Source organism: Hippoglossus stenolepis, chromosome 5, assembly GCF_022539355.2.
Source record: "Hippoglossus stenolepis isolate QCI-W04-F060 chromosome 5, HSTE1.2, whole genome shotgun sequence".
Classification (NCBI taxonomy): Eukaryota; Metazoa; Chordata; class Actinopteri; order Pleuronectiformes; family Pleuronectidae; genus Hippoglossus; species Hippoglossus stenolepis.
In genome coordinates, this window is record NC_061487.1 from 15,882,295 (window position 1) to 15,907,830 (window position 25,536).

Sequence of the window (25,536 nt, forward strand, 5' to 3'; positions counted from 1 at the left end):
CATAAAACCTTAACCCATAACATTTCGGTGGGGATCCAGGAATTGTTACTTTTCTTGATTTCACATACCTTCATTAATAATTCAAGCATGTTTAGTGGATATCTATGAGAAACACAATTTAGTGTGGCTTCAAATTAAAATCCTGATCTAGTGAATTTAAATGTGGTTTATTAGGGGACTGGCAGAGGTATGTGTACTAGACCCCTTCTAGTTTAGTTTAGTTTAGAATATTCAAGTGTAGGTTTAATGTCACGTCCAAGCTTTGAACAAGATTTACCTTATGTTAAAGCAATGCATCCTGAAATAGAGCATAAACCTAAGCCAAGGCTAACCCCGTATTTTACCATGTTCAAGAAAATTTTAAAAATGTCATTGATCAACCCATTTACCCAGATCTGCTTCAAAATGTCTTTCTTGGGTCATAGCCCACTTTTGTACAAAATGTCATGGAAATAGGTTCTATTGATATTGAATAATGCTGCTGACACAGACAAACAAACAGCAATGAAAGCATAATCTTCTTAGTGAAGGTTATTGAAGCCAAATGTGTATTTATCATTAAGACATCCACTTATTCAGAGAAGGCGATATAATGATAAAAAGGTTGAGTTAACATGGATTAAAATGTCACAAATCTGTTGTCATAGCTTCAGTACAAGTTATGAGTGTATCATTCTCAGCAGTGGCACAGAACAGTATCCAATTGTTACACTGATGCACGAATGCAAGGTTATTGATCACCCAAAGTACAAAAATAACAAAATATCATGTAATGTATTAAATTTTGACTGTCAAGCCAAGAGCATTTGAGTCATATTTCCAGTCCCGAAAGAAACATCAACACCGCAGGAGCAGCTCTAGACTAATATGAAATCAATACATCAACCTCCTCCTCAACATATTGTAAACAAACACTTCTTTATTGACTGCGAGGACGATCTATAATCCACAGTCAAAGCATGTTTTCCATCAAGATTAAATTAATTCATGTGTCATATTTGTCTTATTTGGCGTTTGTCCTTATACAGCCACTCTGCTTGGAAATAAATTTACCTAAAGTATAGCCCACTTTTGAATTCAAGTATTCTGTTGTACTCAGTAAATTTCAGTGTAAAAATATTGTGCTACTCTATTTCTCTGCTGCTTTGATTTTGCAGAACATTTACCTTTCAGATGAATATCCTTGTGTAACGCATTTGATAATAATACTAATGTATATCATAATATTTTTCCAAAACATAATGTGTTGCAATAGATTCAATGACCAACATTATAGAAACTAGTTCAAATCACTTCAGTGAGGTTAATATCAAAAAGCATCTCAAACTGAAATGTGTCAATAATAATATTCCAATATTACATATTATATTATAATTTGAGCTGAAAAGGGTAATCAATCAACTGAGTCGTCAATCATCAAAAAAATGATGACCGACTCTAGTTTTTATGTGAGGAATTTTTACATTTCTTTGTCTTATTTGGTTATAAACTCATAATCTGATAGTTATAGACTCCTAGTTGGACATAACATTTGAATATATTACTTATAACGTTTAGACAGAGCAATTATTTATTCATTCAGACAATAATTAACAGATTAGTTGATGATTAAAATCCACCATAGACTGTTTGCGTAAGAAAATCAGATTTTCATAGGTTGTGATTAAATTACAATATCTATATTGCACTGCACAAATTAATGTTGTTGTAAAAATGTCCCCATTCATACTTTTGTCTTGTTTGTAGTTAAACTTCCTCGTCTGTGTGCTTCAAAACTATATACAGTGTGTTTACTGAAATCCAGCAGGAGGAGGGCGACTTGGACGTAACCCAGAGCGAAAATAGATCAAACATGAGATAAATACAGGCTGGAAACTCCGGCAGCACAAATGGCCAAAGAGTGTGACCTGGAAAGCGAAAAGAAATACGTGTGTGCGTACTCTTTTTGTTTCCTCTTTAAGACCTTTTTCCAGTATTGGACCTCATAGGGACCAAAGCCCGTTCCTAATGATGCAACACTTAATTTCTGAGGTCCTGTTTAGGGTTAGTGGTCAGATGTGAATTGTGATTAGGGTTAGGTATGAATTGGCCATGGTTAAGGTTAGAGAAAAGGTTTTGTTTAGGCTGTCCATGATGAATGGAAGTCAATGCAGTGTCCTAAAAAGGATATCTACACAAACCTGTACCTAAGTGTGTGTTTACTTGTACAAATGTTTTTGTAAGGACCATTTTGAGCATAGACTCTACAGAGTGAGGACATTTTGACCCGTCCTCAATTTTTCAAAGGGCTGTTTGAGGGTTAAGACTTGGTTTTGGGCTTCAGGTTAGATTTAGGTTTAGGTCAGGCTATTTAGTATAAAGTTGTGATGGTTAAGGCTAGAGTATACGGGCTAGGGAATGCATTATGCCAATGAGTGTCCTCACAACTATAGAGAGACAAGTGTGTGTTTGTGTTTGTGTGCTTGTGTTTGTTTCTCTACTTATATCTTCGTGAGGACCATTTTAAGCATAAACCCTACAAATCTAGGACATTTTGACGGGTCGTCACTTCCTCAATGGACTGTGTGACTTGGTGTTAGGGTTAGAATTAGCTTTAGGTTAGGGTTAGGCATTTATTTGTGATGGTTAAGGTTAGAGTAAAGGGGCTAGGGAATGTATTGTCAATGACTGTCCTCACTAAGATAGAAGTACACAAGTGTATCTGTGTGTGTGTGTGTGTGTGTGTGTGCCTGCCTGCCTGCCTGCGTGCGCGTGTCCCTAGCCCCGCCCCCGCTCTCTCTCTCTCTCCTCCGTCACGTCGGGCTGAATGTCAGCAGTAGCCCTCAGTAGTAGAAATGGCAGCGCTGAGACAGGAGCATCGTTATGGACTCTCCTGTGGCAGAATCAACAAAAACAGCCCCAATCAGACGCTGTACCACGTCAAACTCACCGACACTGCCATCCGCACCCTGGAAGCCTTCCAGAACCTGAAGGTAGGAAACCACGATCGACTTCCACTTCACAGCTGATGCGTGTGTGTGTGTGTGTGTGTGTGTGTTTTTGTGTTTTCTTGTTTTTGTTTGCATTTTTTCTTTCTCGTCCTTCCCAACTCCGGGAACTGTGGAATCCCCGCTGAAGCCACGGTGGCTGTTGTTGTTGTTGTCAGTCGAAAGTAAAGTTGAAACTCTTGAGTAGACTCTGGACCGACATCGACAGACGCGTCGGTGTGTCTGGTAAACGCAGGCTGGTTTGTTCTGGCTGTGCTACAATGGAAATCAGACCACAGCTTGATTTACTGTCATTAATAGACTTTATTTCCATTTAAACTCTCCTGCGTGACATTTTATTTAAAGCAGGGGAAGGGGGCTGTGGTGAAATGAAATTGTCTGCTTGTTTACCCAAAGCGCAATTTCCCGAAAACCCAAAAGGTATTAAAGTTCCCAAATGACAGAGGTTAGTGATTATGCCCCGAGCTTTAAACCCCTCCTGTTTGCTACTCATATAATAAATCTGAAATGCATCATTGAGATTGTTGGTGAACACAGATGACTGGATGTCAATGGATGTATTTATTTTTTTAAAGAGCTGTTTTTTTTTCTGCTCTGGGGAATAAATTAATGAAGGAGCTATGAGGGGAATTATGCGTCTGCCCTGGATCTGAAGACTGTTTTATTGCTTTTTATGGTCCATTAGATCAGACCAGGATCATTTAGTCTATCCTCTCTCCCAGAGCCGGGCTTGATAAGACAGTTAGTCTCGTAGTTATGGCTGCACAAGCCTCATTTGTTTTTCTTTTTGTCTGAGCAGTCAAAACAAATGAGTGTATTTGGGCCACAACAGGACTGCGAGCTGGGAGTAGGAGTCGGGGGTTCAGTGGCAGCCAGCTAGATCTCAGCAAGTTGTTGCTCAGCTCTTGTGTATTATTTTGTTTTGCCCTTTACACGCCTGGAAGTCCGCCCAGCTCTGGAGCTCCATTGCTGAAGCAGAGTCAACTCCATGGAGCTCACACAGTCTGACAGCTTCCTCCGGGCCCAAGCAGCCAGCCAGCCAGCCAGGCAGCCAGGCAGGCAAGCAGGCAGAGCAGCAGAGGTTATACTGCTAAAAGTTTTCCAAGTCAAAGACCACACACTCCTCTGCACTCTCACCACGGTGTGAGAATGTGTCCTCATTCAGCAGCTTCCACCTGAAAGAGTTTCTGTGACTGCATCTGATATATTTGTGGCTTTTCCTGTCTGTGGTGTCATTGAGGAGAGCTATAATGGAAGACTCAGTCTAAAATATAAAATTGTATTATATCAGGGCTGCGACTGTGGATTTAGCTGCTGATCCAATGTCAGAAAATACTGAAAGATCCCTCAATCCCAATTTGTTTTGGTTATTTTAATCAGCCTCTATTTAACCAGGTTAGACCCTTACTGAGATTAAACATCTCTTATACAAGACAGACCCGGCCAAGAGTAGCAGCAACATAGTTTCTGCAGTAAAAGTAATTACCAAACAAACACATTGATTTATTAACTTGATCATATAAAACACTTGAACACAGAAAAATCTGGCCTCAAGAGATTTTTACCAGAGTTTAAACTCTGTAAATGTTACCAGCTTTTGAAGCTGAAAATCCTCCTGTAACTTATTCCATTTATAAGGGGCTGCGAACTTAAAAGGTTTCTTTCCTAATTCAGACTTTTAATTCGGGAACTACAAATTGTAAAACGTCCACAGAGACAAAATAATGACTTGCATAATTCTACATTTAAAAGAGAAGATAAATAGGTTGCCCTTAATGGTTTGTATATGAATACATACTAATGACTGAGTCGACGCACACATACCCAGAACCTAGAGATGCTTCATTTACTGTTGTAGGCTTTAGTTGAGAAGCTGGAGCCAGTGAAATTTTGTCAATTTCCCCAAAAAATAAAAAAATAAATTGATGATCGAAACAGTTCCCATGTAACATGATCAACTGATAGTTTCAGCTACAGAAAAATATTTTTCTATCCCTTTACAATGATAGAAAATCACATTTTTTCTTGGATTATATCTTTCATCCAACCATCAGTCCAAGATATTCACGTACAGAATTTTGAAACCAATTCATTCTAGGTGTGATTGTGAGAAAATTACTTAAATTATTATTTAAAAAATGTATAGAAATGGTATGTTGATGGATTAATTAAGTTAATCCACGCATAACCCTTTCTCGTATTGGTAATGGTTAATCATTTAGTAATACTTTCCTCATCATTTATTATCCATTAATAACAATCTTTGGATTGCCAGGCTGTGATAAACATCATTTCGGCTAGTCTTCACCCTCTTCTATATTTTGTGATAATGCCGTGAAAACCCTTCATTACCCATTCATTAACACTCATGTGTTTTTTACTCTCTAGTGAATCATCGTGTTATAGGCAAGTTGTTAATAAATCACTTAACTCCAAATGCTCTCGCTGGAGGAGGATAATCACCAGCCAGATGGAAGTCTCACAAACCCTCAATAGAAATTCACTTAATCTACAAAGTATTAGTAAATTATTTTTTTCAACATTGTTAGTTACTGCTTACAAAGCTTAGAAATGGGCAAAAAATAAATCAAATCTTTCAGCTCAAGTTAATTTTGGTAGAAAGAAAATCAGCAGCTTTTTTCCCACTCACTTATGATGAAACTTTTCAAAATGATCCAGCCAAATTCCGACCTTTAACAAGATTTATTTGGGCTTACAGTTGTGTTTGTTACATATAACTAATGTTATACAGTACGCTTTAATATTTAATATCCCATTCAATATTGAAAGCTAATGGATGATGAAGAAAATCACAGCAATGCTCCTCGATAGGGAGGACATATCCCAAAGCCATTAATAATAAATTGAGAGCCCTGTCAATCACGGGCACAGCTGTACTTCCCAGATAATAGTCCCCACCTATTAACCATGTATCACGTTGCCTTTAAAGCCATACTCTCTTTATGATTTTGATATTTTTTTACCGGTTGGGGGAAGGAAACAATATGACGTTGATGAGTTTGAGCCAGGTACACTGTGGTCCTGGAGAGCAGAACAGCTTTTACAAACCACAGCACAGAGGGCTTATGAAAAGCAAATTTTTAAAGGAAGAGAAATGGTTTCAGAAGGAGCTTTGTCTTCCTCTTGGTAAATGTTTTTCATTTCATTTGTTTAGAAATGAGCTGAAACAGACACACACACACGACTGACATGGAGCTTTCTGATGGCTATGGATCAGACTAAATATCATAGTAATTCATTAAGGCAAAGCCTGATGGGAAATGGTAATTATGGTGTTTTGGCATTTAATAAGGAAAGTTTACAGAGCTTCTGTCGAACCACGCCACAGCGCTGTTATCTAGAGGAATCCGTGAAGCACAGCCAGAACAATGGCAATGCATTTTCACTTGTAATGTATGAGACATGCGTTTGATTAAATATGAACACCATTTCTGCTTCAGTGACGAGTCCCTTCTTTTCTCCCTCTCTCTTCCTCCTCAGGCATCACTATCAACTCAGCCTGCGATTTGCTTCAAGGGGAGCCAGGGGGTAAGATGTTTTGCATACTCTCCCTAATGCCTCAGAAATTGAATGCTCTAATTAGTTGTGATTTACTGTGGAGCGCACTTGTGACAGTTCCTCTGCACATCTTATTTGATTCTCGAGCAGCCGATGAGCACTTGCATGCATCGGCAAAGAGGTCGGCCTTGTTCGTTTGCTAACGTCGGGATGATTTTAATGGCAGTCACTCCGATCATGGAAACTGAAAGATACAGGGATCCACATGGAGAACATGGCTCGCTGTTCATGTGCCAGAGCCCAGATCCAGAGGGAAAGGTGTCATTAGACCCTCTGACCTGGACAGCAATATTCCAATATTAACCTGATTCAGATAATAGTAATAAGACACTGCCATGCAAACAGCATTGTCTGATCACCGTAACCCGAATAAGGTCATACTGGGAATAAGCAGTAATCAAATTAAAACATTTCGAATATTAAGCAATTCACAGCATTTTGCGACATCAACATTCGGCAGTTAGCAACTGCTTGGCGTTGCATGTCTTGGGTTTGCGTTTAAACAAGTAGTAGGACATGTTGAAGTAAGTAATAATCAGACTGTCACCCATCATGTGAATGGGAATATGAACGGAATAGTCTAATAGCACCTCAACAAATAGCATAATCAAAATAATGTCCCATTCAGAATTGGGTCAATAGTCTGAATATAACTGTCCGTGTCCAGCCTCGAATTTGCTCAGTTATATTATGATGGGTCAAATATTCAGAACAGCATATACAGTGATGAGTACATGATCTACAAAGTGTCTTGGCACCGACAACAAACAGGGCATTCCTGTGAAGCGGCAGTAAAGAAAGATGCCTGTGTCCTGCCAGATTAGCCCAGCCACTATTACAACCTCCCTGGCCCTGCCTGCTAGGCCACTACACATGTACCACACAACAGCCCTGTCTAAAAGGAGCTGTTCTAATCCCAGCAAGAGCCGATCGCATTGACGAAAGTGACTGTACACAAATGCTGGCCCTGTGCGCTCACACGAGCACTGGAAGCCCTAAGACAGGGTACTCTATACCCCCAGGCTGCTAGCCAGGTTACTGGGTCAGGCTCGCAACTGGGGAGGCTTTGTTCGGGGAGGGGGAGGAGGTGGTGGAATTGGCGAACCCCGGGGAGCCCCCGTGTCTCCAAGCCTGTTGTCTCCGTGCGGACATGAAAGATTTAAAAGACAGAAACGATACAGGAGCTGTGGAATTTTCCTCCAGGAAAACGTGCGGAACGTGTCCACAACAAAAACTAATCTACGCTGTAATGAAACATCTCTAAAACAAGCCGCAGATTAACCTGCTTATAAGAGTGTTTCTGTGAAGCAATGTTAAGTGAGTGCAATTTAAGTGTGCTTTAATCACCGAATAGGATTTGGTGATAATATCTCAGCTACCACATTACATATTCAAATTGCTTTGCGGAATTCAAGCATGGGCTCCCTCCCCCTCCGACAATAGTCCCCGAGCTGGACGATTGGGCATTAATGAGGTAGCTGCAACCACTGGTGGTGGGGGAAGCCAGATTAAGCCGTTAGTGGGGGGAGGATGTTGGCGAACATGGCAGTCTGGCACACAACAGACAGAGGGGATAACCAGTATCTGTGTCTCCAGGTTGGAGGGTTACAGTCACAGATGTAGGTGTTTCCCTATTTATTATTTCTCCATCAAGTGCTTTCCTGGAGTTCGTCCCTTCCCTAGCAGCAGCGTGAGGTTCAAGAGGTCACGTGTCGCGAGTGAGGAGGTCTGTGTCCGTTGACAGTTGCCAGCTGTAGAGCCCGGTCGAAGAAGCTGCGACTGCTTTTTTTCTGATCTTTTCTCTCGCTGGCTCATGTCACATCTCATGTAAAGGGGCACATCCAGGGCCACAAAAACCAGAGGAATTCTTCAAATCACTGTCCTGGCATCACTCCAGGGCTCAGCGGTATCAGGGGCCAGGGCTCCTATCGAGAAATAGCACGCTGAGGTTTTGGGCCGCCTTTCTCTCTGACCCTGCGGCATTTAGTGGTACTATTGTAAATTGCCTGCCAAGCTTGTAATCATGTAAAAGACACAAGCTCCCGGATTCCTCTGAAACGAGTGTTGGAGGAAGCAGTGAAACGTGAGGATGGAAACATCTACAAGAGCATATTTAAAAATCGCCGTCAAATAGTATGATATCGGAAGAAAGTGAACTGAATGGGTTTGGTAAATAACGACTGAAATTTCTTGTGGAGATGATGGTGATGCAACTATAAAGAAATAGAAGAAGCAGGGGGATACTTATTTCATACATTTAGCAAAAGCTCAAAGCTGAAAGGATATTTGATTGTGGATTACTTTGAAATCATCAGAGGGGATTAAGGAATATATTGGGAGCGGCTCTCGGTTCCCATGGCCTGGAATTTCACATCCCAGTGCTTATTTTCCTTTAGGGCAGGCGACGCCACCTGCTTGTCAGCAAGATCGATGTCCATTCAGTAAGAAATTCAACTTCTGTTACTTTTTATTTGTTATAGGCCGTGTACAGATTGGGTCATGGCTTTTATCCACTTAACCTAAATACTCACAAGATACTTTAAAGCACCTACTTTACATCCTTCTATTAGTCGATTGTTCCGCTTGCTCTTTAGTGAACGCTGTATCTCACCTATTGCATTGCAAAATTGTGACATACCATTGAGTGGCTCACCATGTTTTTCTTCTACAACTGAATGCAGGTTTTATGGGTGTAATATTGGCATAGTAAACATGGACATGACATTTGAATACTGTATGCTGTGTCAGGTGTGACATCGTTTTCATTTCCTCCTCAGTTCATAAATGTTAAATTGCAGTTTCCAGTGTAATTGTTTTTGTTTATGGCTGTTCTTTATGTGCACAGCTGTCACATAAAGGCAGCAGTGTTGGGACGAGGGGGGGGAATGTAGAGGTGCTCTTAAAGATACTCTCACGACGACTGTGTGTGAAGGCTGAGCTCCCCCGGCTCCCCCTCGGCTCCCCCTCGCCTCGCTCTCTTGATTATTGTGCCATTTCTCCCCATGACTTGGCTGAATCCTTTTAGGAGACATCAGGGCCTCTACCTCACACACGGCTGCTCTGACTGTACCCCCCCCCCCCTGCCTCTCGTTCACACTACAAATAAGCCTTTGCACTGTGGAAGTGTGTGTGCGTGTGTGTGTGTGTTTGCGCACATCATTTTCTTCTTCCTTTTTTTTTTTTCTGGAAGCTAATTAGAATAACAATAACAGGAATGTGGTTTGAGAGCTGTCCTCTCCCAGTGGCATTGCAGTAAGAGGGAGAGTTGTCCCACGTGTTTCTGAAAGGGCACACGCCGCTCTATTCATCCAGATGTGTTAAGCAAGGCAAAGTCTGTGTGCGCTGTGCTCCTCTGAGGCACTCTGTGTTTATGCAGAGGCACTTGGCCTGAGGATTTTTTTGATCATACAGTATATTTTAGGAACAAGCCTCATGAGATCCTACATTTAAAGGCATTTTCTTCAGTGGGCTCCTCTGTCATTACTCTGCGAGTTCTTTAGCTTGAAACAGGGCATCTTGAAGGATGCCATGGTGCCAGTGGGAGTATTTTAGAGGGCTGTATAAGATCAGACATTTAGGGCACATACTGGGCAGGCAGTGTGACCAAAGGTGAACTATGTTAGTATTTAAAAAATGTAAATTTGACAGGTTGAGACACTCAAGCCATTTTCAGACATGACCTGAGGGTAAAAGCCGGAGAATTGGCTACAGAGTTATCCCTCAGTTTGCCTTTCACACATGCACAACACAGCGGGAGGTTCTCTGCACACAACACATCCTCCGTATTATTCAGATGAAAAGTGGAGCAACCGGATGCAGCCGGCGGAGACAGGAAGTGACGTATTAACTCTGCCGCGGAGATCACGTGATTTTCTTTACAACACACAGACACCGGGGTCAGCTCTAATCACCACAGACTTTCTAGACATCTTTGTTGTTGTCTTCTACGTGTGTGTCGCCGTTTTTTCACCAGGACTTATTTGTTTTCTTTTGGGTTCTTTTTCATTTTCGCCCCCACACGCTCGTGGTGAATCCAGCGGGGGATCCTCTACTGTGTTTTCACATTGACTTCCCCTGGATCCCTACGGACTTTAGAGGGCCAGGCAGAGAAATCCTGCAGAAGCTGCAGAGCGTCTCACTCCGTAGTTTGTGAAACTCAACAGAGTTGTGTTTTCCTATGTTACGGTTTTGTTTTGGTGATGTGTCGTAATGTGGAGCCAAAATGGAAATACATAATGCTTAATATTATTCACACATTCTCCACTCTCTCACTTTTCTTACAAAAAAGTTGAAATTTCACCAGTCTATAAAAAGAGAACTATAGGGTTTATACCACCACCAAGGCACATTAGTCCCTTGTGAAATCCCATTCAAATTCAGCAGAGCTGGATTTTTAGTCCCCGAAACATGACTGAGTGTTATTTCAACAACATCCATGAATTATTTTTCAAGAAATCAACAAAAATGCCCTACCACAAAGTTGTGAAAATGCTGGATCTGCCCCCTGATCCAGATCCACACCAAAATTGAGTTGGTTCTTTCTTTGGCCTTCCCCCTCCACTCCAAAAAATTTCATGGAAAATGGTGCAGTCGTTTTTGAATGATCCTGGTAACAAACACACAAACACAGACGAAAACATAACTTCTTTGGTGCAGGTAATAAAGCCACATTTCACAGACTAAAGATGTTCAAATCAGGCATCATTAAGGTCTTAAACAATTCTGATGGTTATAAGGTTGTTGACCTTTAAATTACTTCTTACTTGTTATCACTCTGTGTAAAACTGCTGATTAATTAATTATTAATGTATCCAATAGGTCAATTGGTATTGTAAAGCTATAGGACAATGTTTTTCAGGAGTAATATTTCATGCAGTGTTCCTCGGAGGAGCTCTCATTGTAAACATTTTTCTTTCTCGGATTTAAAAAAATGCAGAAAAACAGGATATGAACAGCATAGACCGTGTAAATAAACACAGGCAGTGTGTCTGTGCATGTGCAGTGGTGAGGAGCGTTTAAAGCTTAGACCCAGGAGCTTCAAAACAACACCAGAGAGCTATTGTTTAATCTAAAGACCGGGGGATTTAACAGGGTTATGTAATCTTTATAAGAAAGATGGTAGAAGATACGCACTGGATAAAAAATACTATTTCCACTCGATTTTTTTGTAGAACAGCTGTTTCCTCTGTGATAAAATGACCAAGTTGGAGGCAGTAAGAATAATGTCCCTGGATAGCAAGCATGATGGCAAGCAGATTTGTAAAGACTTAAGGTTTTAAATCGAATTTCCTGATCAAGTTTTTCATAAACAGCAGGGATCTCCCTGCACATAAAAAGGATTGATCGATGATCCCTGTCTTTATGGACACTGTGGCGTTTAAATGAGTTTGACAGCTCAAGCTAGTTCATTGTGTTATTTGGCTTACCTCTTCCCAGCCCGAGCCACCCGATTTTACACATCACGTCTCAGTGCATGTTTTGGATTTCCCCCTCTCTTTCCAAGTTTCCCTGCGAGTTAATCAGGTTTGGACATAACTTTCCAACGCACAATCTGTGAATTGTTAAAGGATTACGGACCTGCTCGCTTGCACGGGGAGAAAAGTCCGATAATGGGAGAGAGTGCAGAGCTCCCGGCGCTTTGTGGGGTTGCTAAAGAGAAGCAGCAGAGGAATAAACAAAACACATCGGTGGTGTCAGTGCATCTGAAGCCTAATGGCCAACGTGCTACGGCAATTTCCCAACACCATTTAATGCAAATTAGACAGGGATTAAAAGAGGATGTACTTCCAGGACAACGCAATCCGTGAGTGTATAACTGATTATTCGAATTTTCGTTGCATATTACAATGAGAGAAAACACCGGCCAGCCACTTAAATACAATGTAACTGAGGGCTTTTTAGTGGTGACTCCATCCCTCTGTGTATGAAGAGGAAGGCACTTACAGTAAAGAGGGGTGGGGGTGTCAGGGGTGGGGAGAAAGAGAGTGTTTGTTAAGGTTGACAGATTAGCCCCCATGCTCTTTGGAGAAAGAAAAAAAAAAAAAAGACCGATTCTGCTTGGCATAACAGCCAGTACCTTGGGGGATGCTCGACAGTTGCCCATCCCCATATCCCCAACCCTGTCAGTCCCCAACCCCCCTTCTTTCTTTTGCTTTTTCCTGTCTCTACCAACCCCCCTCAATGAATAGATCCTCCAGCACAGGAACTGCAGTGTACATGCAGGCCTGCTGAAAGCATAATTTAAAGCATAAGAGGTGATGTCTTTGTTTTTCACCAATGAGTCACAGTGGAATTGTAGATCACACTGTGCGAAGCTTGAGGACAGCCAAGGGGGAACATTTAGTCTGACCCCTGTGTTTCCCTGAGACAAGGTTTGTCAACATCGCTGCACTTGCTTGACTGCATGCGACACTGGAACATGGCTGACAGTTTGACGTTTTCCTCTCTCTGTCCTGAACCTCAACTTGTGGAGTCGGTTATATGATGCATGAGCTCAAATTAGAAACAGAACAGAAATAAAGGGTGAATCAGGGACAAATACACTTGCTCCAGTCGGGGGAATCCTACCCCCCTCCTCTCGACTGAGTTACACATTCCTAAAGGAACACTATTTAGGACAACCCCTCATGTAGTGGCTCTACTGGGAGCCACTACCGACCCCCTCCCATCCATACACACACACACACACACCCAAACCCCCAATACCCCCCAACACACACAGCCACACGTCCCTGCTGTTCATGAATAATCCAGGCGGGCCGACGGGCCATTGCACTCAGCTTTGTGGGGGAAGAAGCTAGAACAAAAGACGGGCAGCTCGTAGAGCAGCTATGGCTGAGTAGGCTCAGATGAGAAGACAATGGTAACTACTGTCAGAGACAGGGGCAGGAGGCAAAGACTTGAGAGTAAATCACATATCCAGGCGCCTGCTTCCATCTCAGTGCTGCCATGCCAAATACCAGAGCTGGGAACCCTGCCTTCTCGCTTTCGTCTGCAAAGCAAAGAAAGAAAGAGAGACACAGAGAGAAACTGTCGGCTCATCTTTCCAAGCAGATGTTGGGCTTGATTTTTAAAGGTATTTTTCCTGCCTCACCAAATAGCAGCGCTAAGAACTCTGTTTAACCTCAGTTTTCAACACACTGATGGTGTTAAAGATAAAGTTTTGCTATAAGGACATCACCGATACGGCCTTTTGTCCCTGTTCTAACGCTGAGCCCCCTGCTGGGATTTTCTGTTCCAGTCCAGTTCACACCTTACAACAGCTTGAAAGTATTTGACATCTCCAAACACTCGGGGCCTGGAGGAGCAGATGTGGCTGGGCCAAGGCCACAGAGGCAGTTATTGTATCAGACTGTACGCTCCATGGGGGGCTGCACTGACAAGGTGCTAAGGATTGCTGTTCTGCCATGTGGCTGCTCTGACTGTAACTGTCCAACGGCCTTACTCATACCGTGGTAATGAGAAGCATTAGTGCACACATCTCTCACTGCTGTGTGTTTATGACGTCGCTCGATTTCATTAAACGGACACGTGTTAATGTTAATGTTAATAGCACACTCTGATGATAATACCCCATTAAGCTTTTCTCTGACTAATTAATCAACAGATTAAATGCAGCACACAATCATGATTAAAATACTATGGAGCATAAGCAATTAAATGAATTCTTCCCCTCATTCCCTGCTGGACAAATAATGGCAAGTTAATAGTTGTCCCTGCAGGACTAGCAAATTCAAATTATAAGAGATTTAAATATAACTGCAAATATGTACGATTATATTGTTGTATTTTTCTAAATTTAAAGAATAAAAGGTTTGGGGCATTCTAGAATTGACCTTATTTATCATAAGTTTTGTCTCATTTTGTACCAGAATGATCAAAGTGGATGTAAATATTATTTGAATGTAGGTGTTACATCTCGCAGTGTAACTTGAGGGATATTTGACCTCCATCCCTGAATGTGACCTCTGGGAGTTGTGAAACTTCCTCCGCCTAAAAAAAGAAGAAGCAGTAAAATACACACACAGACACACACACACACATAGACACACACACACAGAGAGCCTCAGGGGATAAGCTCCATGTAGAGATGTCTATGACTCAGCGTCTCTATGTAAATCTACACCTACTGCTTGAGTGACAGCCGCTCCAGGATCACAGTACTGTTGGCACAAGTTGTGTCACTGACTGAGCACATCATGCCTCATAGTTAATTTCATCAGGCCTCTCCTGGTGGGACGATGATGAAAAGGACATAAAATTGGCTGTGATGATTAGTCACCGTTAAAAGCCGTCATCTGTAACCTTCTGGTCTGGCTATGGCACAGTTCTGAGTTAGTTCTTTTTGATGTTGGTGTGCTGCGAAAATGTCAATGACTGACTGGGTAATGTGATCATGGACATTTCCTGAAGTCAAAAAAAGCAATGGCATTATCTATCAAAGGGTCGATTGCAGAGTAGGAAAAGATTCTCAAACTAAAGTAAACAACAGTGTTTCACCACAGTCAGGGATAAAATAATATCTCATTTAACACCCTGCTCATTTTTGCACAACTCACATACATCTTATTTGGATTATCGAAGCCAGTCTATATATGGAGCATTTGCAATAACACTATGAAAAGTTAAGAGGAGGCTTTGCTACTGGTATAGTATGATCAGTACCATATGGTAGCTAATAGTAGCTAATATAAGGAAACTTGGGATGGATATTACATTTCAGTGACTCAGTTGAGCTGTTTTTTATGACATGAACCGGACCCAAATTTCCGGGCATTTCCCAGAGTTTGCCTTTATCACATGAAGAATGCAGCAGTAGATTGTCCAGGTCGGGCGTGTTCAAAACAATTGCAAAATGTACAGAACATTTAGGCAAGAAGTGGATTCAGGGTAGAGCAGTGTATTTGTTTACAGCACATCGACACTGACGTCCGCTCTTATTGCCTGAAGCTCTTATCTTGTTGTCTTTCCAAGTTGACATCCTCGTTGGCCTATTGTATTAGTATAGTTCCTCCTTTTCATCCTGAGATATTTGCCTTTTAATAGTTTTTTTTCCCTTTTGCATCCTTTGCGTCATAGAAACATCCACAACACGCCCACTCACTCACTGTGAAATATCCGGACACTGTCCTGCGGTATTGTCACAGTGGCTGACTCAGACTTTTTCCTGGACATTTTAGCAGGGGGCTGGCAGGACAAGTTTCAGAAAATGTCAGGAGCAACTAGCTCAGAAATTTGCGTTCTCTTGTACAGCCCCTCTGGCAAATTTCATTAACATGTCCGGACTCCAGTGTGTGACTGAAAGCAGCTTTATTGACTCAGTTTGTTGACTGTTACACTTCCTTATAGCATCGTCTGCTATCTCATAGTTGTACTCTTTCACATAGTGGCCACTGTTTATCAGCAGTTACAAAGCATAGTAGGATTGTAATTTGGGACATTTTGGCTTTGTGTGGATTAAACAAATGAGATAGGGAGAAGATTTTTGTTAGTGTCAGACAACGCTTGGCAAGTTTTCCTCGCTTGTATTCACTTGTTTTTTACTAAGCTAAGCTAAATGGTTAGGTAGCTTCAAACTACCAAGCTGAGTTGTTTTTGTTCAACACTTACATCTGTGATCCCGTGGTGAGACAGAGAGGCTCCTCCTTTGGAAGTCAGGCGCTGGGAGCTAATGGGTTAAATGACGGTTATGAAGCTTTTCGAAGGAAGCTGTGAATAAAATGGGGCCGACCCCTGAACAGTCTGACCTGAGTGACATTGATTAGAATCAGAATGTGAAGTGTGCACGGTGGCATGGAAGGGGGTGACAGGCAAAAATAATGCATGGCTGGAAGGGGGCTCCTACCGCTGTCATCGACTGAAAGAGGAGACGTGGTGGCGGTATTGCAATGCTAAATGTGTAAATATGGACACTCTTCTTTACTGGGCTTTGTTGAGCAGGACTTTCACTTTAAAAACAAATTCAAATGGATGTCTTCCGCGTGCTGCTTTTTGGTGACTTCTTGCTTGTAATTTTGGTCATGACAGCTACTACTTTACTCATTTTAAAGTAATAGGCCCCGAGGACACGGCTCGCCGCTTCTCCAAGCTCACTTTGATGCTCTTTTGATTGATTGTTCCTAATTAGTTTAAAAAAAAACAAAGCAGACATATGCATGACTCTGCTTCACCACATCATGTGAACGGTCAGACATAAATAGGACAGAATTAATGGTCAGCTGTGTTCCTCAAGTGTCCAGGGTCTTGTGGGCTGCTTTGTGTTTTATGTTGACATGGGTGGGCTTGTGCACATGAAGGAAAAGCTGGAGGCTGATGGGGGCAGGGTGGACGGCAGGCGTCGGGTTTTGGAGGAGGAGGAGGGGTTTTTGGAGGAGAGGAATTGTTCATTGGCTCTGGGCTGAAAAAAAACTGCTTATGGCTTTGCTGCATGACTGGGCATTTGTGACAGCTATAGTCCTGCCTGCCATATCTGCCAGGGGCACTGCGCTCTCAGCCCGGCAGCTTATAATCAATCACTAACGATAACTAAAGAGTCAAGTCCATTGGACTGACAATTGGTCTTCTCGAGACCCCGCCATTAAAATCGCCAGTATGCTTCCAGGCCTGAGGTGGTACCACATCTCCTACAGAGACAAAAAGGGGAAACGATTTGAGCTGTTGCAGAAATCTCGAATCAAGTGTTAGCCGTCAGTGAGCACGTACATGCTTGTAAAGGACGGGGGATAATCGTTGGGGTTCGGCCAAATCAAGGACGTTCTATCAACAAAACTTTACATTTTCAGGGTGAAACACAGCTGCAGGCAGCGGAGAAGAGAGCAGCTGCCCAATGTGTTTTAAAGGACATATTACCTGATAATGACTTTCTATGTTGAACTGTCCTTTTTAAGTGGAAGTAGGTTTTTGGGTCATTTTATGTAACAGGTTTCTGACGAGAGAGAGAGAGCGAGAGAGCGCGATAGAGAGAGAGAGAGAGCGAGAGCGAGAGCGAGTCTTCACCCTGTCAGTCTGTTTGTTGCTTGGGAGACACGGACAGTCTGCGACAGGAGAGGTTATCACTCAAGTGAAAAAGCTGACTGCTAATACTATTGTTATGTTTTGCCGTTCAGACAGGCTCCTCCCGTGACTGGCTACAGGTCATCATTCCTGACCTGGGGAGGGGGTGGGGGATGGGGTTGTCCCATGTCGCCCCTGTGATTCCTGTGATTGGCCCAAGCGGTGGAGTATTTAGGTCACATTTATGGCGTGATAAAAAAAAAAGACCGCAAGTCAAGATCGCTCCTGTCAGTTTTAATAAAGGTTGTTAATTTCAAATCCATGTTTTTCTACTTTGAGGCGGCGTAAAACTCGGATCAGGCTGCAAGTGGGAGAGGGCAAACCTGCTTGTTACATAATAAACCACTCAAATTAGCAATGCTAGCAGACACACTCAAGCATGTCACAACACTGTAAGAAGTTAAAAATTAGCATCACTTGGGTTTTGTAAACACAAATGGCGAACTGACTGGGTGTTAATCTTTACTGTTTTACCCCGAAGCTCTCATATTTCTAAACTTCCTGTTTTTGTTTTGTCTTTGTTAGTACGTAAAGATCCCGGCACCGACCCCTGAATCTCCAGATGGATTCCGGGTCTTCTCCTTCTACCTATCCAGCGACAGCAAAGACAAGCCCCAGTCCAGCTTCGACTGCATTCACCAGTATGTCTCAGGGTAAGCAGCATGCAACCATAAGTCTTTCCACAGGTGACCACAAATGGAATCTGTAGTAAATTTGGTGCGAGACTCAGACCACCGGGCCTTACCTAACAATGGCCTCTCTTCAATACAACAACAGACTGCACCACTGTCAGCCTACTTTTACACAAGACTACAATAACACCCGCATGTTGTAATGTTATGACTGAGCTCAGAGGTCTGACCTGTAATAATTGAGAACAGAGAGGTAGTGTTGGTGGCTATGCTGGGTCAGACGGTAACATTAGATCTGCTTTATTTCTAGTGGAGTTTATAACACCACACTTGTTGCTAAGAATGAAGCTGTGTGAAACAGAAATAGAATTTGCATGCAGACACGAGTCACCGAGCCAGTTCGATGTGCGTCAGACAACACCACATATCAAAATACGACAGCAATACTCCCTAATGCTTTGATTTTGGCAAAAGGCCAGTGAATTGAGCCAAGAGAATTTGAATGCTTCAACTCATAAGTCCTCTCTCCTTCTCCTCCTTCCTCTGCACAGGGAGGGCAGGGATCACCTGGAGGGCCAGGGCAGCATTCAGGACAAGATCACAGTTTGTGCCACGGACGACTCCTACCAGACGACCAGGGAGCGCATGTCTCAGGTGGAGAAGGACATCTGGAGCCGCTCAGCAATCGAGATCAAGCCCGGGCCAAGTAAGCCTTTTTGCCTAATGGCTGTAACTACATGCTGTTTTTTTGTCAAGCCCCAGTCTTACGTGACAGCCTTCAAGCACGTGGGGATCAAGGACAGATAAACAGAGAGTTTTCACGTACCCAGAAAGCTTCTAAACCATTTCCTCTCACCGAGTCAACCTGCTGATAATTGCCATATGGTGTGGAAGTTATCACATAATTGATCAAAGTGCTGCCTACCAATTATTAACGCGCGAGGGAGGCCTCTCTTTCTTGTAAATCCTTTTTATTTTGACCAGATTGCTCAGGCACTGTGCCAGCTTGCCCACCAGCACCATTAATGTGATTGATTTTACCAGAAGTATATGCCCCAACAAGTCTTACACGGAGGAAGTTTTGCCTAAAATGTAATTACACTGACAGGAATTTGATTCTTAATCATCTGAGAAAATATTTCTAAACAACGTCTTCAAGAAGGAGGATGCCAAGCCTAACCTGGAGTAATGTGGATCTTACATGCAGGATCTCACTCTTGCCATAAATATTTTTTTATTCGCCGCCTTCTTCTTGCCTGAGCCGTGGTTTTAGAGTCATTGTCGGTTAAATTGACCATGTTGCATCTTTATAAATGATCTGTCCACGGGGCTTGATGACATTTAGAGGTGCCACGAGTTTAAATGCTTGTTGATTATTTTAAGAATGGTCGTGTGGACCAATCCACGACATAATATCTAGGGTACTTACAGCTGGAACTATGCTTTGCGACAGAACTAGCCTCAAAGAGGCGTTTACAAAATACATTCAACATATGAATGCATCTAATAACAGACACAAGAGCTCCCTACGTGCAGAGGTTGACAGATATCCTGTTTTACTTGAACAATGATTTCAAACCATCAAGCTGTCTCTCTCTTCTCCGGGGCACCAGAGACAGAAATTAATGGTCTATGGATCATGCATGTGCCGACAGTTGTTTTGCGGCGACTCATTATTTATGGTACAGAAATGCTCTGCTTGTCAAAAAAAGAAATCTCCATATATCAAGTCAAAATTACGGGTTTCAGAGTAGCAAAAGGTCCATAATTTAGATAAAAATGTCTGCTTTACTTTTCAGTCACAAAACCTGCAGCTGGAAAGGAGGCCGTGAGGTTTTGAGCTCACCTGGTGCTGTACAAGCTGCTTTGACAAGAACTGTATCTGGGTCATGAAGTCATTTTAATGCTCATCATTATTTCTGTCTAAAATACTTGCTCATTTCTGCAAATGGTTGCTATTTTTAATGGAAGTTCATTGCTCATAAACATGAACACATTACTGAAAACCATGCCATTTATCCTAAGTGAGGCCTCACAGTCATTATGGGAAGTATCTTTCAGCGCAGGCCTCCTTGAATCTTACACTTCCCTCAAGCTGCTCTTATTTATCACCAGCAATTAATGGCTCTAGTTGCTGCATGTTTGAAATGTGGCAGTGCAGGTTGTTTCAGTGCGGGAAGGATATTTGCCTAAAATCTTTATGAGCTGCTTCAAAGCCAATGTTGAAACAAGCCCATGCAAGACTGCTGCATTCTGCAAATTTAAAGATTCAAAATGAGTCTCACAAGTCACCTTGCACAGTATTAAAACAAAAACAAAGTTTCTTTCAGTAAGTGAAAATATAGTTTTAACATTATTATTGAACTATGAAATGTGCTGGATACATATGATAAGTCCAACATGTTGTCCATGTGAAAATGCTGCAAGTATTTGACCTATGGCAACCTCCAAAGCGTGGCTTAAAGTTGTAATGAGTTTATAGTCTGCAGATATCTACTCTATAGCCACTGCCTGCCTGAACTGAAGTAGTGCTGCAACAGAGAGAAAGGGCCTCTCTGTTTTACTTTAGTTTCCATTCTCCTCTGTTTACTCAGCAGTAGGCTAACCCCACTGTCAACCCCTTTGACTGTTTTCCACTTGCAGAACCACGGCCTCTGTGCCATGGTCAAGGTATTTACTGTAGGTGTGTAAACTGCTTCTCCAGATAGATCTAAATGTGCTACACCCACTGCATCGGTTGTGTTTGCATAAAGCAGATTGCATGACAATAGAGAGATATAGCGAAGATCAAATTTAATTGCGTGTCTCTCGTGTGCAGGCTTGTCTTTCAAATATCAGTGTGATTTGTATAACTGGCCCGAGGACTGGATTAGCAATGATATATTTGTCGTGCTTTTAAAGGACAAGATGAATCCTGTTATCAGATAAATTTCCCATATAAATCATCTTTAGATTATTGCTGTGGTAACTTTTAGATTCATCATTACTGACAGAAGAAATGTGCCCTAGTCTTCCACAAGAGTCATAATGAAACTCTAACATGTGTCTCTTGTTTTGATCTCAGGTAAATATGTGAAGGTCCAGAGGAAGCCGGGTCTGGTATCAGGCTCAGATAGCAGCAACAAGCACTCCCCCAACAACAAGAGGAGCCAGGTTCCCAGCGCCGTCGCACACCGGCCCTTGAGGGATCGCATCATTCACCTCCTGGCCTTAAAGCCCTACAGGAAACCTGAGCTGCTACTGTGGTTGGAGAGGGAGCGGGCCAGTCCAAAGGACAAAAGTGACCTGACCTCAGTGCTGGATGAGGTGAGACATCTGGCACATTGCTATGTAAACACATTGTCAACTAATGATTAAAAAGCCTCAGATACAGCAAGTACAAGAAAATACCAGAATGGGAAGTGTGAAATGCAAATTTAGATGCTTTTAGCATGAGGATTTAAACTGTGAACATGAATTCGTTCCTAACTATGTCATTTGATAATTATTAATATACAGATTACAGCTGCACAGCTCTCAAACTCTTCTCTGTAAGGTGAAGTCAGTAAGGTTATTTCAGGCAGTTTTCCTGTGTTCACAGTGTGCGTGTGTGCGTGCGTGCGTGCGTGCGTGCGTGTGTCCCTGTGCAATCATCGAGTGGAGACTGTGCCGCCGCTGGTAGCTGTAATTAGGGCTGTGCTTTAGTTATCTTTGGAGGAGAAGATTGTGTTTTGACAGCAGAGGGGTGGGGTGTCTCCAGCTGGGATCTACCTTCTTTCAGAATTGCAAGTGGTTGATTTGGGGAGATTTGTATCAGCAGGATTAAGTTGCATAATGGCCGGGGTTAAACTGTGTGCCAGGGAAACAATATAGACCCACTGATTGGCACACAGGTCCTGTTTTATTCAAATATAAAGTATAGTTAACACAGTTTGGTGCTTTTACAACCTCAGTTGGCCTATTTTCCTGTCGTATTGTGTCCTCTTCCTGTTGATATATTAACATTGTGAGCTGTCTGCATTTTCAGGTTGGTAAACTCAACCCTAAAGACCACAGCTACTCTCTGAAGGACGAGCTCTACAGACACATCCAGAAGGACTGGCCTGGATATCTCGAAGAAGAGAAGCAACTCATCCATAGGCTCCTGATCAGGTTGGTATACCACAATACCAAAATAATCATTTGTTTTGTTCCATTGATACACATGTGTAATTTACTAAGTTATAGTTCACTATATACAGTATATATATATATATATATAATATATAAGCATAAAGACTGGAAAAAGAAGGAAAACTTGGCTCTCAGGAGGCTGGACATGACGTATAAATTTCGCTGAGGAAATCACTGGTATTTCTTTGTTTGAGTGAACCGACACCACCGTCGGCCCTTATCTTCAAAAGCTTTCAAATGTCGCTGTCTGTCCAAGTTGACATCTTCCTCAGCGTCTTCTACGTGTATGACACCTCTCTTTCATCCTGAGATTTTTGTTTTCTCTTTGTTCTTTCCGTTTTGCATCCAACGTGTGTTAGAAAAATCATCAATACGCCCACTTGCTCACTGTCAAATCTCCGGATATTTTCCTGCTGCTAACTTACACGTTTTTTGGAAATTTAGAGAGCTGGCAGAAAAAGGTCTGGGAAATGTCCAGAGCAACTGATTCGAACATTTGCATTTTCCCATAAAGCGCCTCTGTAAAATTTCAGGAAAATCTAATATGTGAGCTGTGTATTTTGGGATATTTTGTTTCCTTTGGACAGAACCAGACTGGCTGCCTCTCTATGTTTTCAGTCTTTGTTCTCGGCTTAGCTTCAGCAATAAGTTCATCTATTGGCCAGAATTTGTATTTCCCGAAATTGTCAAACATTGCTTAAAATGTCTTTTGGAGTCCCAGGCAGATAATGCATATAAGACTATGGGATGGATGCTTTGTGACAGTGCTGGCATTAATACAGAAAGATGTGTGAATTAATGTAGACGTCTTCCATGATCACGCTGAAAGGGGAGCTCCTGAAAGAATCCGTCTCTGCACTGATAAATCTCCTAATGGACACATCAAAGCAGAGGGAAATATTCCTCGCACAGTGTTTGCCAAATGGCATTAGCATGGAAGTGTTCAGAGTAGCAAGGCTGAGGTTTGCAGGGCGAGCGTCCTCCACTCATGTGTTTCCTTTGCCCGCCAGTAAACATGCCGGCCATGTGCTTCACGAGTGTTTTGGAAAAAGTGCAAGTCTCGCTTGCTGATTACACAACCCCCGTCTGTTCACCACCCTGCTAAGTGTAAAAAAAACGTACACTTGTTGTCATTAAATTGTTTGCCAAGTGATAAAACAGCGATAGCCTGTAAGTACTACAAATTATATATATCTTTCCTGTAGTTTATTGTGTGTTGGAGGAGGATCTTCCTATACTTTCTTGCTACTTTCATTTACTGTCTGATGTCAATGTTTAATGGTCCCTAACTCCACTCACACCAACTGAATGATTAAGAGGGTTGCATGGATCCAGTGAGGGGAGTGGTTTTTTGTGGTGGCGTCTGCCTGAGGAAGGAGCTGTAGGAAGCAGATTAACAGAGAGGGTTTGGTCGTACAGAGGTTAAATCTGTTGCTATTGTTATATTCATTGGACTGTGTTCAGTCATTGTGGCTGCCTCGTGTAGATCATATCACCACAAAACAAAACACATCACAGAAACATGCAGAAACTTTTGATTAAATCAAAAGATTGACAGTTTTGTGATGTCAATGATGAATCCCTCTGCAGAAAAGCTGCTATCTGTGCTTCCTCTCTGGAAGATGTGTCATAATGAATGATAATTGCTCTCCGACTTGTTTAAAAAATCCGCCAGAGCGAGTTTTATGACCTACCTGGCGCCATTTATGTCCTACTGACGGCGCTGTGTTCTTAATCTTTCTCCAGGAAACTCCAGCCACTGCACAGTAGCCAGCTGAAGAGCCCCCAGTCCAACAGCTCATTCCACAAAACTCCCGGGGACTCTCCTTCACAACTCAGTCCTGCCAAGAATCTCTCTGTGGTAATTATTCACCTTGAATTGAAAGAATCGTACTTTTGCACACTTCTTCTTAAGACCAAAATTTATTAGGTATTTCCTTCTTTTGCATAAATGAATAGAATATGGAAGATAAAATCCTCACGGTTGAGTTATAGTTGCTGCTGGAAGCAATTTATATTTTCATTTTCATAGCTTCATTTCACATGTTATGTGCCACATTATTTCTTGTCGAGGACTGGTTGTCAACAGTGAATAGAAACTCCATGAAGTAATGTCGTTTACAGGTGGAGTTTGTCACCTCTGAACAGGATAGTAGTTTCACATCTTTGCAGTGGTTATGCTATGCTATGCTATGCTATGCTAAGCTAAGCTAACAGCTGCTGGCAAGAAAGAAAATAAACATATTTCATGTAATTCGCACTCTGCTATCCAAAACAAGGAGGCCAATCACTCACTGTGCAATGTTTTTTTTTTGTTTCTAGAAACGCCCATTTCCCTCTGACCCATCCAGCTGTCAAACCCCCAAAAAACAAAGACTGTTTGACCAGTGTTTGCCTCTGCAGTCGCCCTCTCATGGAGACTACGGCACCAACGGGTCCCGTAGCGCCTCCAGTCACGGAAACTCTATACAGATCAAAATGGACTTCGACAAAACCAACAATCATCTCCAGGGGAGCCCAAACGGTCTGTACTCGCCGCACAAACTCAGTGGGTCGTCTGTTATTCCCAAACTGGAGAGGACTGAGCCAGCGCCTACTGCTCCCAGCCCCAAGCCCCCACACACCGACACCTCCATTTGCACTGACCAACCGTTCCCTAATGGCCAACATAAAAAGAAGAAGTCTAAAAAGCACAAAGACAAGGAACGAGAGCGCTTTAAACCAGAATGGATTGAAACCAGTCCAGACCTGAAGCAGAAACAAGAAAATCTCAAAGGTAAGTGGCATTAAAACAATAAAACCGTCCTCCCTTAAAAGCTCTGCCACATTTCATGTATCGCATCGAGCTTTCATCAATCTGTTTCATATTATGTGTTCAGGCCGTGAAGATTATCGGCTTTCATTCGGCAAAAAGGAAAAAAATCCTCGGGGTTATAGTTGCTGCTGGAAGCTCAGAAAGAGCCATTTATGTTTTTGTGTGAGGGCGCAGTGAGTGGTGTTAGGACTGTAGCACTCCCTCCTCCGCCCTCCCAGCTCCAGTCTGTTGATGATTGACTGTGGAACAGCTGGGTGACCTACGGTCGAGCGAGTCAGCAGGCAGCGTTGTCTCCTACTCTCGCCTGCTGACGTAACAG

General features: G+C 42.4%; 1 protein-coding gene across 1 annotated transcript in view; it reads left to right on the forward strand.

The window, feature by feature from the left end:
* The first annotated feature begins 2,801 nt into the window (after nt 1-2,801).
* Nucleotides 2,802-25,536, forward strand: part of LOC118109560 (RNA polymerase II elongation factor ELL) — a 28,597-nt gene continuing 5,862 nt past the window's right edge. The window contains exons 1-8 of the mRNA XM_035156786.2: nt 2,802-2,972; nt 6,489-6,536; nt 18,144-18,271; nt 18,802-18,956; nt 21,315-21,556; nt 22,257-22,381; nt 24,149-24,263; nt 24,725-25,178. Coding sequence (XP_035012677.1) covers nt 2,835-2,972; nt 6,489-6,536; nt 18,144-18,271; nt 18,802-18,956; nt 21,315-21,556; nt 22,257-22,381; nt 24,149-24,263; nt 24,725-25,178 — 1,405 coding nt within the window. The 5' untranslated portion in view covers nt 2,802-2,834. The remainder of the gene's footprint in view (nt 2,973-6,488; nt 6,537-18,143; nt 18,272-18,801; nt 18,957-21,314; nt 21,557-22,256; nt 22,382-24,148; nt 24,264-24,724; nt 25,179-25,536) is intronic.